This window comes from Ornithorhynchus anatinus, chromosome 17 (assembly GCF_004115215.2).
Source record: "Ornithorhynchus anatinus isolate Pmale09 chromosome 17, mOrnAna1.pri.v4, whole genome shotgun sequence".
Taxonomy (NCBI): Eukaryota; Metazoa; Chordata; class Mammalia; order Monotremata; family Ornithorhynchidae; genus Ornithorhynchus; species Ornithorhynchus anatinus.
This window is the reverse complement of record NC_041744.1, coordinates 498806-514857: the sequence shown is the minus strand read 5'-3', so window position 1 is coordinate 514857 and position 16052 is coordinate 498806. Positions and strand designations below refer to the sequence as shown.

Here is a 16052-nt window from a genome sequence, read left to right as displayed (position 1 = left end):
ATCTGTAAAATGGGGATGGAGACCGTGAGCCCCACGTGGGACAACCTGATTACATCCCCCCCCCCAGCGCTTAGAACAATGCTTGGCGCATAGTAAGCGCTTAACGAATACCGTCATTATTATCATTATGGGGCATGGTGGCGCCGTCTGGTGGCGGCCTCGGGCGCTGCAGCCTCCCGGATTGCGGAGGCCCCCTCTGGTGGCGGCGGGAGGTACTGCGGCTTCCTGGGCCGAGACGGCAGTTGCTTGGACAGTTGCGGGGCTGGACGGGGCATGGGACTGCACAGTAACCTCTGCTCCCTTCCCTTGTCTTGCAGGCATCGGATGCTGGCTCCGAGAGGCTGTTCAGCACCGCCATAAGCAAAGGTAGGGCTCGATCACTCCGCTCAAGTTCAGCCGCCCCCTCGGGCCCGGCCGGCCGCCCACCCTGAGGAGCCGGGGAAGGGCCCGGACGGCCGGCCCGGCCGTTGGCTCGGGCCCGGGCCAGTCAGAAGACTAGGTCAAACCTGCACGGCTGGCGGGATCCCCAGAGGGCGGGGATGTGAATTTAAATGCCAACATTTGGGGGTTCTTGCTGGCCGTCCACCTCTGCTCTGAACGGTGGCAAAAACTAGTCTCAGAATGCCCGAGGCCGTCTTCCAGCGGCTGCGACCGTGAACGCGTGGGGAGACGGTGATGGCTGTGGGCATCACGCAGAATGGTCGGCCCGTTGGGAATGTAGTGGGTACCTACTCTGGGCAAGCTGAGCACTGGGGACAGTTCAGTGGAGTCGACAGACATGATCCCTGCCCTCTGGAGGCTCCCGACCTAGCGGGGAAGGCAGTCATTAAAAAATTTCAGGTAAGAGAAATGATGTTTAAAGATACAGCTACAAAGTGCTACAGGGATGTAAGAGGTGGTACGTGGGACAACCTGATTACCTTGCATCTGGCCCAGTGCTTAGAACAGTGCTTGGCACATAGTAAGCACTTAACAAATGCCATCATCTAGAGAAACAGCTTGGCTTAGTGGAAAGAGCAAGAGCTGGGGAGTCAGAAGTCGTGGGTTCTAATCCCGGCTCCGCCACCTGTCAGCTGTGTCACCTTGGGCAAGCCACTTCACTTCTCTGGGCCTCAGCTACCTCATCTGTAAAATGGGGTTTAAAACTGTGAGCCCCACATGGGACAACCTGTTTACCTTGTATTTACCACAGTGTTTAGATCAGTGCTTGGAACCAGTAAGTGCTTAACAAATACCATAATTATTATTACTGTTACCCAAGTTCTCAGTACCCGAAGTGGCAGGTCGGGGAGATACGATGTGGATGTGGGAGATTAATCGGGGGAGACTCCCTGGAGGAGTTGTGATTTTAATGCAACTTTGAAGATAATAATAATAGTAATTGTGGTATTTGTTAAGTGCTTACTACGTATCAAGCAGTGCTAGAGAAAGTACAGCATAGTCAGGTCAGATACAGTCCCTGTCCCATACAGGGGTCACAGTCTACATAGGAGGGAGGACAGGTATTGAATCCCCATTTTACAGATGAGGTAACTGAGGCTCAGAGAAGCTAAGTGGCTCCACTTCTTCTTGTGATCTAGGGTAAGTCCACTGAACATCTTCATACCTCAGTCACCCCATCTGTATATTGGGGATTCAGACTGTGAGCCTCATGTAGGTCAGGGACCGTGTCCAACCTGATAATCTTGTGTCTACCCCACCACTAGGTACAATGTATGGTATACAGTGTTGAACACATACCATTAAAAGAAGAAACTGACTTGTCCAAAGTCATGCAACAGACAAGTGGTGGAGTCAGGATTAAAACCCAAGTCTTCCAACTCCCAGGCCCATGCTCTTCCTACTACACCACACTTCAAAGATGGGGGTGGGGAGTGAGATGGTCTGTTGGATGTGAAAGGGGAGGGAGTTCCAGGTAGGAAGGAAGATGTGAACCAAGGGCCGCCAGTGAGAGACAAGAGTGAACTACAGGGATCTGGTTGGCGTTAGAGGGGTGAGGTGTAAGGGTTTGGTTGTGGAAACGTAGTGAAGATGGGAACGGCGGGGGAGAGATCTGATTGAGGGCCTCAAAGCTGGTGATGAGGAGTTTCAAGTGTAAGCTCTTTGTGGTCAGAGATGTGTCGTTTATTTATGATATACTTCCACCCCCCTCCCTGCCCCCGGGCCTCGGCAGGCACAGATGACGGCCCTGCCTGCTGGCAGCTGGACAACTATCCGGACCCACATGGGGCTGAGTCGGGCCGGGGGCCCCGGACCAGCCCGGGGAAGGGAGCAAAGTCTCTGAGCCTTAATTTCCCCACCCAAGGAGATGTTACTCAATTGTACTTTCCAAGCGCTTAATTCAGTGATCTGCAAACAGTAAGCGCTCAATAAATACGTTGGAATGAATATAACAGGGACGGAGGCACCCCGGCCAAACCACCGGACCCCCAGCTGGGTCCTCCGAAAGTCCAGCCGACTGTTTCCCCCACCCTCCGAGGCTTGGGAGAAAGGGAGAAAGGAGACCCCACTGGTGGGCCACGGGGACAGGACCGTTTGCCCGATGGGAGCCGGTGCCCGGCCCTCGGGCATCACACCCTGCCCGTGGCGGGTGCTCTCTGGCTCCCGATCGGGATTCCACGCAGCCAGTCACCACTCCAATTAACTGACGATTATTTAACATTAACAGTAATTACAGATGCCAGTTAAGCACCCACAGATGTCAACTGTTAGCTTTGTACTAATCATTCAACGAAATGGAGAAAGTTCAACAAACATCAATTAGCCAGGCAATTAGTATGAGTTAGGGAAGAGCGTGTGTCATGTGTGTGAGCTGATTCGATTTATTGTATTTTGGCAGTGGAGCTCACGCTCATACATGCAGACACCCACACACATACACGCAGACACGCAGCAGAGCAAGGGCAGCAGTGAAGCCACCGTGTCTGTCTCCCTGTCTACCTGAGAATTCTCTCCCTGCCGAGCCCCATCAAAGAAATGCATTTTTTGCCAGGAGTTTGTCTCAATCAATTAATCGGAATTGATTGAGCACCTACTCAGCACTTGGGAGCAGAGAGAGAAAACACACACCCTGCCTGTCTTCCAAAGGGAAGACATGCACAAACACACATACTTTCACACTCAGCATCAGGAGGAAGAAGAGTGAAGGCTGTGGAAATCAGTATGGTACGAAAGTGTGGCGGGGAGGTCGTGGGGGTGGATGTGCTGAGGTGGGTTGGGCGGGTACCACATGGGGAGATGAAACGTGAATCCCAGTTCTTAGCCTCCCAGAGAAGGAGGGATTCAAAGATGGGGAGAGCAGGGACTGGACATCTGAGGAAGGGGACGAGTGAACAAGGGGTCAATGGCGAGACAGATGAGAGTTAGGCACAGTGAATGCATTGGTGTTAGAGGAGCGAAGGGTGCGAGCTGGGGTGTGGTGGGAGAGGAGTGAGGATGGGAAGGAAGGAGAGGGCTGATTGAGGAGCCTTTAAGCCGGTGGTGAGAAGTTTGTGCTCAAAGGGAGATTTTTGAGGAGTGGGGAGATTCCGGGCCCGGGTTTATTCCACTAGGTCACGCTGCTTCTGAAAGGTGAAATATTGCAAGTGCAAAACAGTACAGACGCTCAGAGTCCAACCAGACCTGTGGCAAAAGGGGGACACGACGGGCTTCAGAACTCCGCCGTCCCAGCCAGTGAGAGCCCAGTGCCAGCCAAAGATTCCTGAAGTTCTGAAACCCCATGGGGAGAGTGAGCTGCAGCATCCTCACGGGCGAGCACCCGCGGGGCCTTTGGGGAGCGGGACTCCGCAGGGGCGGCAGGCAGCGGTTGCCTGTTGGCCTCCCTCTCCCTGTTCTGGGTACCTGAGAGTGATCCCGAACCCGAGCCCCTGCCCTCAAGAACCTCCTAGTCTGGAGGGGACCCGGCTGGACCGCAGCGATTTCCGGGGGCAGATTGGGGTGTTGGCGATGGGTCAGCAGCCACCGTGCCCCTGGGCAGCGCTGCCAACTCCGGGGCGGGGCGCCCCCGCACCCCTTCCCCACACTACTGTCCTCTCACATCTCCTCTCCCCCTACAGATCGAGAGCCTGGCCCCGGCCCGCCCTCCGGCAATGAGCGCCTGGACGTCAGGGGGGCGGGAGTCCCGAAGGTGTCGGGCCTAGCCAGGAGCCAGGAAAAAAGTCAGGACCAGGAGCTGATCTTGGAGCCCGCTGCCCCCCGAGACCCCCGCCCCCCCGCCGCACCTCCCCCGCTGCCCCAGCCCCCGCCCGAGACCCCTGCCCCCAGCCCCGTTCCGGTACCGCTGCGCCTAGAGGCCCCTCCAGCAGTGCCCCAGAGCCCCCTCCTGGAACCGCAGCCCCCGAGGCCCCAGCCTCAGCCTCCCCTCATCCAGGCAGGCCCCCCGAGCCTGCCCCCGGCCCCCCCACCGCCCCCAGCCCCCCAAGCCCTCCCCCAGCCACTGACGGCCTACAACAGCAGCAGCCTCAGCAGCTTAAGGTGAGTGAGTCCGTCCATCCATCTGTCCATCCGTCCGGATCACTGGCTCGGGGCCGGAGGCAGGGAGGAAGCCGAGGCCCCGGTCCTCCCACCCAGGGGCTGCTGGGGCGGGTGAGGTCTAGAGAGTCGGCCTCATTCCTGTGGGATTGGCTCCCCCTGGGCCGGATTGGGATTCCTGGGAGGGAAAGAGAGAGAGGTGTCTGCACGCACACATACACATATTCATTCAGTAGTGTTTATTGAGCGCTTACTATGTGCAGAGCACTGTACATGTGCCACACATAGTCACGTGCCCCTCATATGCACGTATTGGCACTTATGCTCAAGTGTCTGCACTCATGCTCAAGCATGTATACACATGTGAATCCCCTTGCATATAGGAGCACACAAATACACAGAAAGGCACACGGACGGGAGTGGGGCAGGCGTAGGACGTGGCAGCTGAAACTAATGTGTTGCTGGGGGAGACCCTCACGGGTCGGGGACAAGGCACAATCTCCATCCGCACCGTTAGTCACGGGACATTGTGGGCAGGGAATGTGTCTGTTTAGTAGTATATTGTTCTCTCCCAAGCGCTTAGTACAGTGTTCTGCACACAGAAAGCGCTCAACAAATACCATCAAATTAATGAATGAATTGGGCCCCTCCCACGAGCAGCATTCTGTACTGGGTGTCTACTGTGAGCAGTGCTTTGCTGGGGGCCTGTTATATGCAGATCGCTGTGCTAGCTGCCTATTGTCTACAGGGCATTGTATTAGGTACTTGGGAGAGTCCAAAGGAAGAAATGAGGCAGGTTCCCTGTCCTGAAGAGCTTACAGTCTCAAAAGGGCAGGACAGGCACAGACAGGGCAGCAACTCTCCATTGTGGGAGTTGGGGCGAAGCTGGGGGTGGAATTTCGAGAGGCTGCAGGAGGAAGGGCTGATCGAAGGGAGGGAAGGGGACAGAGAGAGGGAGGGAGGGAGAGGGAGGCCAAGGTTTCTCCTCTTGCATGTCCCTTGCTTCCCCCTCCTCCTGATCTTGTTCTTATTCCTCTCTCGTCACCTCTGGCCTGGTCTGGTCTGATCCGAACCGGTCCGCACTGGGCCTGGATAGAGGGAGGGGGACCGGGGCGGGTGGCCGTGTGACAACCCGCGTTTCTCTTGGTCCCCGCTGTGTAGCAGCAGCAGCAGCCGGAGCAGAAACAGCCCCCCGGCCAAGGCCCAGCCGCCGCCACACCTCGCTCACCACGCGCCCGCCTCCCCCTTCCCCCTCGCCCTGCACAGCCTGGCCCCCGCCCTCCAGCCTCCCACCCACCACCCCACCATGTTTGCCCCGTCCACCGCCCTGCCCCCGCCGCCCCCGCTCACCTCCGGGCCCCTGCAGGTCGCCGGGCACCCTGCGGGAGCCTCCTATTCAGGTGAGGGCCGGCGGGTGGGAGGCTGGCCGCGAGAAGGGGGGGGGACGGGGCAGACAGACGGACAAGTGGACAGACAGCTGAGGGACGGAGAGAGAGTCAGCAAGAGAGGGAGGGAGGGATGAAAGGCCCACTTTTGGAGCCCCAGAGACAGCAGAGATGGGGTGGTGTGGCTCAGTTTCCCCACCCGTGAAGTGGGGCGGCGGCACTGGACTCCCCCGCCCCCAGGAGAGAGAAGGACCCCCGCGTGAGAGGTCCGGCGGTCGGGTCCCAGCCCTCCTCCTGCCCCACCAGCCCCACCCAGCCCCGACCGCCTCCGTTTCCGCTTTCCTCCAGAGCAAGACCTCTTGCGCCAGGAGCTGAACACTCGCTTCCTGGCATCCCAGAGCACGGACCGCGGGGCCTCCCTGGGGCCCCCGCCCTACCTGCGGACGGAGTTCCACCAGCACCAGCACCAGCACCAGCACCAGCACACCCACCAGCACCAGCACCAGCACACCCACCAGCACACCTTCACCCCCTTCCCCCACGCCATCCCGCCCTCCGCCCTCCTGCCCGCGCCGGCACCGCCCACGGTGCGTACCCGGGCCCGGAACGTGCGTTCCCGTGGGCCGGGCGGGGCCGGGTGGCACTGAGCCCGGGGCCCCTCCGGGCGGGAGGGCCGAGGGACGGGGCTTGGCGGGAGCGGGGCGCTCTGTGCTCCCCCCCGACCCGCTGTCCCCTCGCCCAGCCTGTCTCCCCGGGGCCCTTTCTGCTGCCCTGAACCACCGCCCGGCGGCTTGCGGAGGCCGAACCCGGGAATTGTACTCTGCCCATCTGCGGGCACCACCCCATGCTCCCCCTCCCCTGCTCATCTATCCAGCTCCCACCAGAGGCAGCAGATGGAGCCACTGGGGGCAGAATCTGGCAAACTGGCCTCAATTGGGGGGGGGGGTGCGGGGCGGGGAGGGGGGGGCGGGGGGAGCGGTCAGCAGCCTTGCCCCATCAGAGTCCTGGGCCTGACGGTCCCCGGGGTGCAGATCGTGGGAGATGAGGCTACGGCCCAACCTTAAACTAAACCCAGCTCCAACTCTTAACCCTAACCCAACCTCCACTCCTAACCCCAGCCTCCAACCCTTAAACCCCAAATACCAAAACTAATCCGCCCCCAACCTCCAACACCTTAATCTTAACCGTATCCCAACTCCACCTTCCAATCTCAACTCCAACCACCAACCCCTAGAGTCCCAACCTCCGATCCCTAAACTTTAACCCGGCTCCAAATCCTAATCCTGACCCCAATTTCCAATCCTCACTCCATCTTCCAACCTCTAAACCTTAACCCTACTCTAACCCAACCTCCAATGCCAACCCAGCCTTCAACCCCAAACCCCAGTTGCCTTCTCGTGACCCTAATTCACCCCTTTGTATGTGGCTCAAAACCCCTCTCCAGCCTGCTGGTTCAGGTTTGATCTTGGATTCTGGAGGTGGGGACCAGGAGGAATGTGTTCCTCCGCGTGACTGGCATGTGGGCATCACCCCGGCCCCCGGCTGGGAGTCGGGGCTGGGCCGGTCCAGGAGGAGCTCACAGCTCTGACCTTCATCCAGCTCCACTCTCGTGTGAAATGTGGGGAAACCACACCCCCACCCACCAAAGATCCACTCCCCTCCATCACTCACTGGTTTGCCCCGAGTTGTCGCCGAGCCAGCCAGGGCTAGATCGGGGGACTGGGGCCAGATGGGGTAATTAAGGCTGGCCAGGGTTGGAGCCGAGAGCGTGACTGAGGCTGGTCGGGGAGGTGGACTGGGACTGACTGGGGCCGGCTGGGGGTAACTGAGGCTGGCTGAGAATGGGAGGGACTGGGGGCTGACCGGAACCAGCCAGGGGGTAACTGAGGCTGGCCAGGGATGGATCAGGTTGGGTGGTCTGGGGGCTGACTGGGGCTGGGTCATGGTGGACTCAAACCGGCAAACAAGATGACCTGAGGCCAGCCGGGGGGTGGGCTGGGGGCTGACCGGGGCTAGATGTGGGGTGATTGAGGCCAGCCGGGCAGTTGGACTGGCGGAGACTGGGGCCGGCTGGAGGATTGGTCACAGTGGACCAGAGCCGGGCAGGAGGATGAAATCGGGCCCGCCAGCAGGGTGGACCGGGGGCTGTCTCGGGCTGACTTAGAGGGTGACTGAAGTGGGCAGGGGTGAACTGGAGCCAACCAGGTTCTGGCACTCTCAGGAGCGATGGTCCTGAGGGTTCCTAGTCTGAGCTCAGACCGAGTGGTGTGGGATCAGGTGAGGGTCAGTCCGTGCCAGGGTACAAGGCCAAGGCATCCCCTGCACCCCTCCCGGCCTCCAGCCCACAGTCATGCCCCCTGCCCGCTGACTGTGGAGACCCAGGTCTCGAGGCTAGAGGGGGATGACGCCAGTTAGCCCGTGCCTGGACTTGAAGAGGAACCGAGGAAGCCCCGTTGCTCCTGCCATCTGGTTGGCCCTTCCAGCGTGGTCTGGGGCTGGGGCCTGTGGGGCCCAGCAAACAGGCCAAAGGTGTAGGCCTGCTGGCCTATGTCTTGCCTCTGGGTAGGGGGGAAGAGGCTGTGTGTGAGCGTGCAGGTAGGGAGGGGGTCTAGGAGGAGAGGATGGGGGCGGTGAGCTCAGACACAGCAACACCAAGTAACTGATTTTGCTTTGGTCTTTTGACAGTTTGATAAATACCCAACGAAAGTCGATCCCTTCTATCGGCACAGCCACAGCGTGAGTGTCGTGCTGGGTTGAGTGCGGGGCTCACGATTTTGCGGGGAGGGGCCGGTAGAGTGTACAGCTCTTGGGGGAGGGGCCGGAGGGGTCTGAGGCCTCAGGAGGGAGGAGCTGGCAGGAACAGGGATGGGGGTCCTCAGAGGAGAGACTCGGTGGGGGAAGGAGAAGCTTGGCACCTAGTCCATCAGTCAGGCATGCGCCCTAGTCCTGGAGCACAGGTTGGGGGACCTCACAGAATCCACACCATAGCCCTAGCCTGCCCACCACAATATGTAAAAGCCATACTGGGCACCAGCTAGTGCAGAGCACTGTGCTGGCTGCCAGCTGTGTGCAGAGTGCTTTACTGGGAGCCTGTTGTGTGCAGAGAGCTGGACTGGCTGCTAGGGGTGTGCTGAGTGTTGTGCCAGGCTTTTGGGAGAGTTTAGTAGAGGTACCTGTTTTCCTTTCTAACTTATGCTGTGAGCCTCACTTGGGGTCTGATTATCCTGTATCTTTCCCAGTGCTCAGTAAAATGTTTGGCATAGAGTAAGCACTTAAAAAGTGCCAAAATTAGCATCATTAGGTAGAAGACATGGCTCCTTCCCGCAGGAACCTTCCAGTCGTGCCCTCAGGGGCCGGATAACAAGAGGGGGAAGAGACCCTCTTCTCCCACCCTCTCCCCACTGCCACACACACTGGCCCACAGGAGAGGTGGAAACAAGAGGTCTTCTGTTCCTCAGTCTTCAATGGCCAGTTTCGAGGTTGCTCAGGAACAATGGCGCAGCCTGGTCCTGCCCCAAGAGACCAGCTCCCCTCTGCCCCTGCCCCCACCCCCCCCCAACCCTTCCCAGCTGGTCCAACAGGACCAGTCGGGAGATTTGCCCCTCGTGGGAGCCTCCTGCCAGGGCCAGTGCCAGTCACAGTGTGGGGTTCTCTCTCCACAACAGGAGGTCTAGCCTCTCTGTAGATCCTCCCCCGGAGAAATCTGGCAAAGTCAAGAATTGTGACCCTGTTAACACTCTGGTACTGCGGCAACTGAAGGTCGCCTCGGATAAGTTAGTTTTCCTGGGCTGAAAGCAAGAGCTCTGGCTAAAGAACTCCCACCCCTCTGTGCACTGAAGCCCTTGAGCAGTGGACCTCTCTCCAGTCGACCGAGGGTCGGCCGAGGCCCTGTGGAGTGCTGCTCATTCATTCATTCCATCGAATTTACCGAGCGCTTACTATGGTCATCTCCCGCGGGTCCCTAAGCTTCCCTGAACTTCCAGAGTGGACCACTGTGAGGATGCCAGTCCAGGAGCAGGAGAACCAGGGAGCCCAGGAGGAGGCTTTCAGGCTTCACTATCCAGACCGGCGGCGGGAGCGGGGGATTCTGGGAATGGCGCTCAAGTATTGCCTCTGTCTTTGTTGGTAACAGCTGTTCCACTGCTACCCTCCAGCTGTGTCGGGGATGGGCCCAATGGTTCCACCCACCGGACCCTTCGGCTCGCTGCAAGGAGCTTTTCAACCCAAGGTGAGGGCATAGTCATGCATGTGTACGGACCTGGGCATGCACACGCACGGGCCTGGGCATGCTCACAGCCCCACATACGGTGGAGTGAAGACGCCAAGGGTCAGGTTGCCCGGACCAGTCTGCCTCGGGGTCTAATCTTCTCCGGACCAACCTGCCCTCAGGTTGGGGGCTGCTGGCTGGGGGGGGATGACCGGCGGCCCTCGGGCACCTTGACTGGCTCTGGAGTGACATGAACAGAACACCTGGAGCAGGAGGCTGGGCATCTGGGGAGGAGTTAAGATTGAGATGTGGAGCTCTGCCCCAATGGAGAAATGAACCAATCAATGGTATTTACCATTAAGCACCTCTTGTATGTAGATCCCCTCCTGGGTGCCGTCTCTGTACAGAGCAGTGGCCCAGGAGAAGGAACCCGGACCGGGGGATCTGGGTTCTCATCCTGTCCCTGCCACTTGGCCTGCAACTTGTGACCATGGGAAAGTCACCTCACTTTTCTGGGCCTCAGTTTTTCCACCTATAAGGTGGGGATTCGATCCCGGTTTAGCTTCCCTTCTAGATTGAAAGCCCCAGGTGGGACTGTGTGCAACCTGATTATCTTGTTTCTACCCCGGGGTTTAGCACAGTGCGTGGCACATAGTGCTAAACGAATACCACAGCGATTATCATCATCATCATCATTATTATTATTCCTGAGCATCGCCTGGGTGCCTAGCAACATCCTGGACCATCTGCTGTCCGAGGGGAAGAGGAATAGGGGGCAGATAGAAACGTGAAAAGTGCCCGAGAAGTCAATTCAGCGTGAGCTCCTTGTTGGTGACGCATTGACTATGAGGAATGCATCCTCACATAGTCTGAGTCTATTTGTCACTCCTTTTTTAATCGCTTGCTTTGATTTTTACCGTCAGTGTCCCTGCTCTGGCCATTACCCAGTGCTGATGGCCCCAGCACTCCCCTCCCCCGCCGGTTTTCCGCAGCCCCCACCACCCCGCCCTCGCCTGCTCCCAGCCAACCCCCGTGTCTGGGGTCCTGAAATAGCCCTTCCTGGCCAGCCGCTTGATTGAAATGCAGATTGCGGCTCATTAGTGGCGTTCTTCATATGTATATGCTAATCAGGCTGTTAACAACTCTGCAGCTTAATTGTTCCCCATTCTGCAGCTGATTTCGGATGTTTTCTGGCGGGATGGGTCTGCGCCGAGACAGGCTGGCACAGCCTCCGAAATGGGTTCTCCTCCCTGCCCTCCCCCCTCCCACCATGGGGATGGAGACTTCCCTGGCCACCGTGACTTTGCATGCGGTCAATCTGATAGACAGTCGGTGTGCGGGGGGTTAGGCTGTAGTATTTGCAGAGCCCCGGACTGGGCTCTTGTAGTGGGCATTGGCTGTGTGCAGAGCACTGTACCAGTCGCTGGCTCTGGGTTGGGTGCTACGTTAGGGATTGGTTGTGACCAGAGCACTGTACTGGCCACCTGTTGTAGATGGAACCCTGTCTCTGGCACTGGTATGGGCAGACCACTGTCCTGGGTGCCTATTATGTGAAGGGAGCTGTGCCAGCTGCCCACTGTGGGCAGAGTGCTGTGCTGCGCATCGGCTGTGGGAGAGTATACTGGAAACATGACACCCGTCCCCCGCCTTCAGGAAGCTTACAAGCTAATGGGGAGAAGGAGTAAGGCAGGCAGACTGAACTGTTGACAGAGAGGAGCAGGAGAAAAGGCCAGGTCTCAGCTCAGGGGCCGGGAACCCATAGCTGGCCAGCTGCATTCGCCTGTTCTAAATGCCAGTTGTGGTCCCCAGGCACAGGAGCAATGGGCCCTGGTCAGTCAGACCAGTAAGGTGAGAACTTTCCCCTGAGAGCTTTCTGGGCAGGAGGAAGTATCTGGCCCAGCCCACCCCTCCCCTTAAGTTTGGGGAGGAGCTTGCCCACCCTGCTTTTTGGGGGCAGAAAGTAGCTGACTTGTCCTGCTTCTCGGGGGGGGGGGGTAAAAAGGAGGTGGTTCGGCCCAGCCTTTGGAGTCAGGAAATAAGTAGTTGGCCCAGCAGGTCTTCTTTCTTTGAACCTGAAGAGGGCCGAGCAGGAGCTAAGATGGCAGCTCCACTCCTGCCCTCTGAAGGCTGGACAGGGAGGCAGCGGTTTCCTCCCATCCCCCACCCTCACTGGGCGGCAGGGTGGCTCTTGCCTTCTCGCCGAGCAGCAATGCCGAGCTGGCCAGAGAGGAAACCACCTGCTCCTGTGGGTTCCGAGGGCAGAAGCTGTCCCCAGAGCCAGTCCACATGAGCTTATCGCCTTGTCCACGGCTGCTGACAGAGATTCACTCCCACACGGAGTGGCGGTAACTCTGCAGGGAGATGGGGAAGACCGCCTTGATGCTTGGGTCAGTTTGCACACCAACTGTTGGAAGTTTCATTTTGATTGACTCTCCTGCGTCAAAGGTTGCCGGCCCCTGCCATCACAGGATCTAGAGACAGATGGTGGGGCAAAATAGCTGAAGAAGTAATTGAGTGACCTAACGTTACCAGGGTCAGAACCCTGGAAGGGTCAAGTGAATCCTCCTCAAATCCTAGGGCCCGGAGAAACCTCAAGTGGTCACCCGGTACAGCCCCCTGCCTCTGGGGCAGCTGGAGTCCCACCTGCCTGTCCTGCTGGTCTCCAGACTGACCAGGATTGCTCCAATTTCCCCAGAATTTGGCTGGTAGAGGGTCCTCTGAGAGTTACCACCCCTGAGGCCCCAGGAGGTGCCTCAGTCCCCCCACTGGGGTTGGCAGCCAAATCACTTCGAGAGCCTGGTCTCCTCTGCTACGGCAGGACCATGGCCCTGGGTGGCTCCTGACCAGGACAACTAAGGGGTCGCTCCCAGCGCTGGCTGGGTGTCTGGTCAATCAGGTGGGAGGAGGGGGCATAGGTGGGCAGTGAGGAGGGGCAGGTTGGGTGAGGGTCCCTCTGGACAAGTCTCATGGCCAGTCCTGCCTTCTTTTCAGACGTCCAGCCCCATTGACGTGGCTGCCCGGCCTGGCACTGTCCCACACACCCTCCTGCAGAAGGACCCAAGGGTAAGTCCTAGCTCCCTGCCACCATTCTTCATGGCATTAACTGGACAGTGCTGTGCTGGGAGCCCTCTATGTGCAGAGCATGGGGGTAGTGACTTGAGAGGCAGACAGGCAGGAGAAGAAAAGGGTGGCTTCCCTGGCTCTGGGGACCTGCCCTAATGCCAGTAGAGAGATAACAGACATCCATGGATGCAGCGGGTTGCATTTGAGGAAAGATGTAGCAGGACAACCGGAATGGCCCGAAGGGAGGAAGGGAAGGACAGATAGACCGATGGACAGAGCTTCTGGCCAAGGATAGGGAGATAGGGTTGGGAGTCTGCAAGCTTAGAGAATCCAGAAGGGTGTGGATGAAGGTGAACAAGGAATTGCTGGATTCCAAATCTGAATTTTGTTCACGGCAGCTATTCCGGGGGGAGGAGGTGGACCCAATGAACCCTCTCACTGGATCCCTACTCATTCATTCAATCATATTTATTGAGTGCTTACTGTGTGCAGAGCACTGTACTAAGCGCTTGGGAGAGTTCAATAGAACGATTAACAGACGCATTCCTTGCCCACACTGAGCTTCAATTTAGAGGAGGAGACAGACATTAATATAAATAAATTGGGGATGTGAACATAAGTGCTGTGGGGCTGGGAGGGGGAATGAATACTGTAAGCCCGTCAAACGGCAGGGACTGTCTCTATCTGTTGCCGACTTGTTCATCCCAAGCGCTTAGTACAGTGCTCTGCACATAGTAAGCGCTCAATAAATACTATTGAATAAATACTATTGAATAAAGGGAGTGAGTCACAGTGACACAGAAGGGAGAGGGAGAAGAAGAAAGGAGGGCTTAGTCAGGAAAGGCCTCTTGGAGAAGATGTGCCTTCAATAAGGCTTTGAAGTGGGGGAGAGTCATTGCCTCCCACCACTCCGTTGGGGAGGGCAGTTGGTTACAAACTGTGGGAGCAGAAGGGTGACCACGACCCCCTGATGGGAGGGGTGTCAGAGGCCAGGAAGGAGCGTCGGCCCCGTCCCCAGGCCAAGCGGCACCGGACCCTGGCGAAGCCACGGCGCCTGTACCACATGCCGGTGTTGATGTGCCATCTGTCAGTCAGTCAAGCACTCTGGTAAGAAGTCAGTTGGTCAGAGGTTCAGTCACTCAACCAAATCAATCTACTAATTGATCGGTCAAGTCAGTCAATCACTGGCATTTCCTGGATGCCTACTGTGTGTGGGGCACTGTGCCAAGTGTTTGGGAGAGAACAGAATAAAGACACCTGGTTCCCTGCTCACATAGGGGTTACACTCTAAGATAGGAGACAGGCAAACCCAGGTTGTTTAGAAACTGTGGAAGTAGGACGGTGATCAATGACATGGTGTCAGGTCAGGGTGGGCCAGCAGAGAACGTGATTGATAGTCCGACGGAGTATACATTAGTACCATCATCATTATTAGTAGTAGTACCTCGGCGCTGAAGTTGGCTGGGAAGACGGGATGCCGGGGAGGCTCTCGGCTCCTGGGACCGGGTTGTCGGGAATGAATCGGGGAAGGCCTCCTGGAGGAGGTGGGATTTCAGGAGGCTTCAGAGATGGAGAGAGTAGGGGTCTGGTGACTTTGTGGGATGTTGGATGGGGAAACTGCCGCGGGGATTCCAGACTCATTGGGGTGATGGAGAGAGAGCCGCTGCTGGGAAGCTGGGTTCTCATGGTTAAGTTGGATTCTAACGTTTCCGTCTCCCCTGACGAAGCAGCACGATCGCATTAATGATCGGCTGGTCTGAGTGGCGGGCGGTCACCAAGCTTGTCTTCTCTTTGCAGCTGACAGACCCGTTCCGGCCACTCCTGAGGGTAAGGGAACATGCTTATCCCAGCCCCAGCCCTGGGACTGGGGTCGGCCGAGGGTAGGGGTGGGGAAGGGGGCGGGGGATGAGGCAGATTCCCAATGGATCCAGGCCGGGGCCCCGGGGGCGGGCATGGTGCCAGGGCTGAGAACCCATCTCCATTCAGGCCCTCAGCACCCACAGCACCAGGGGCCGGACGTCTTGGGCGAGACCCTCCCTCTTGACTGGCTTCAGCAAGGGTGCCCAGCCCGTACCCTCGATGGACCAAACCCTCCACCATCTCACCACCCTTTGCCCTGGCTCAGGGAGACCGACTGGTAGAAGAGGTTCAAAAAAGGTCTGGGAGCTTCGGGGTGACCCCACCCCCTCCAGGGCTAGCAGAGAACCTATTTGGACCAGTGGCCCTTCCATCACCGGGCCTGTTTCCACTCACCCCGCCCCTCCATGATCGAGGCCAACTGGGATGGCTGTGTTGCCTAGAGTGAAGAGACCTGGTGCTGCCCCAGCTCTGCCCTGGCCTGCTGGGTGACTCAAGGCTCACAGCACACACACACACACACACACACACACACACGATGATTGGCATTGCTGGCTACCAAAGGAAGAAGGCAGAAGTGCAGTCAGTTCCCTCACCCCCCAGGCAGGTGGGAACTGGGCTTTCCAGCAGACCTGCCCTGTGAGCTCAGGCTGTTTGTCCATCTGTCTGTCTCGTCCATCCCTCTTCTCCTCCAGAAACCAGGCAAGTGGTGCGCAATGCACGTCCACATCGCCTGGCAGATCTACCACCACCAACAAAAGGTCAAGGTTAGTTCCCAGCCTCAGTTCCATCCCTGTAGGCCTAGTGGGGGCCTTCTGCAGGCCAGATGTCATGCCAGGCTCTGGCTGTGGGCATGGCACCGGAATGGGCACTGGCTGTGTGTAGAGCACTGTACAGAAGGTTGTCTGGGAATCGAGGATCGGAGTGGGCATTGGAGTGGGCATCTCCGGCCGCAGAGTGCTAGAAGAGTAGAATAGAAGGGGAAGACCGCTTCCCTGCCCTCCACAAGTGAGCTTGTGGTCTGGCAAAGAAGATGCACAAAGAATAGTCAGTCAATAGGAGGGCAGAAA

General features: G+C 58.0%; 1 protein-coding gene across 1 annotated transcript in view; it reads left to right on the top strand.

Annotated features, from left to right (window-relative positions):
* The window catches only part of AUTS2 (activator of transcription and developmental regulator AUTS2), a 153603-nt gene that overhangs the window by 127431 nt on the left and 10120 nt on the right, over positions 1–16052 (top strand). The window contains exons 9-17 of the mRNA XM_029082460.1: positions 318–366; positions 4056–4473; positions 5632–5870; positions 6204–6442; positions 8541–8591; positions 9988–10083; positions 13054–13125; positions 14923–14952; positions 15678–15749. Coding sequence (XP_028938293.1) covers positions 318–366; positions 4056–4473; positions 5632–5870; positions 6204–6442; positions 8541–8591; positions 9988–10083; positions 13054–13125; positions 14923–14952; positions 15678–15749 — 1266 coding nt within the window. The remainder of the gene's footprint in view (positions 1–317; positions 367–4055; positions 4474–5631; positions 5871–6203; positions 6443–8540; positions 8592–9987; positions 10084–13053; positions 13126–14922; positions 14953–15677; positions 15750–16052) is intronic.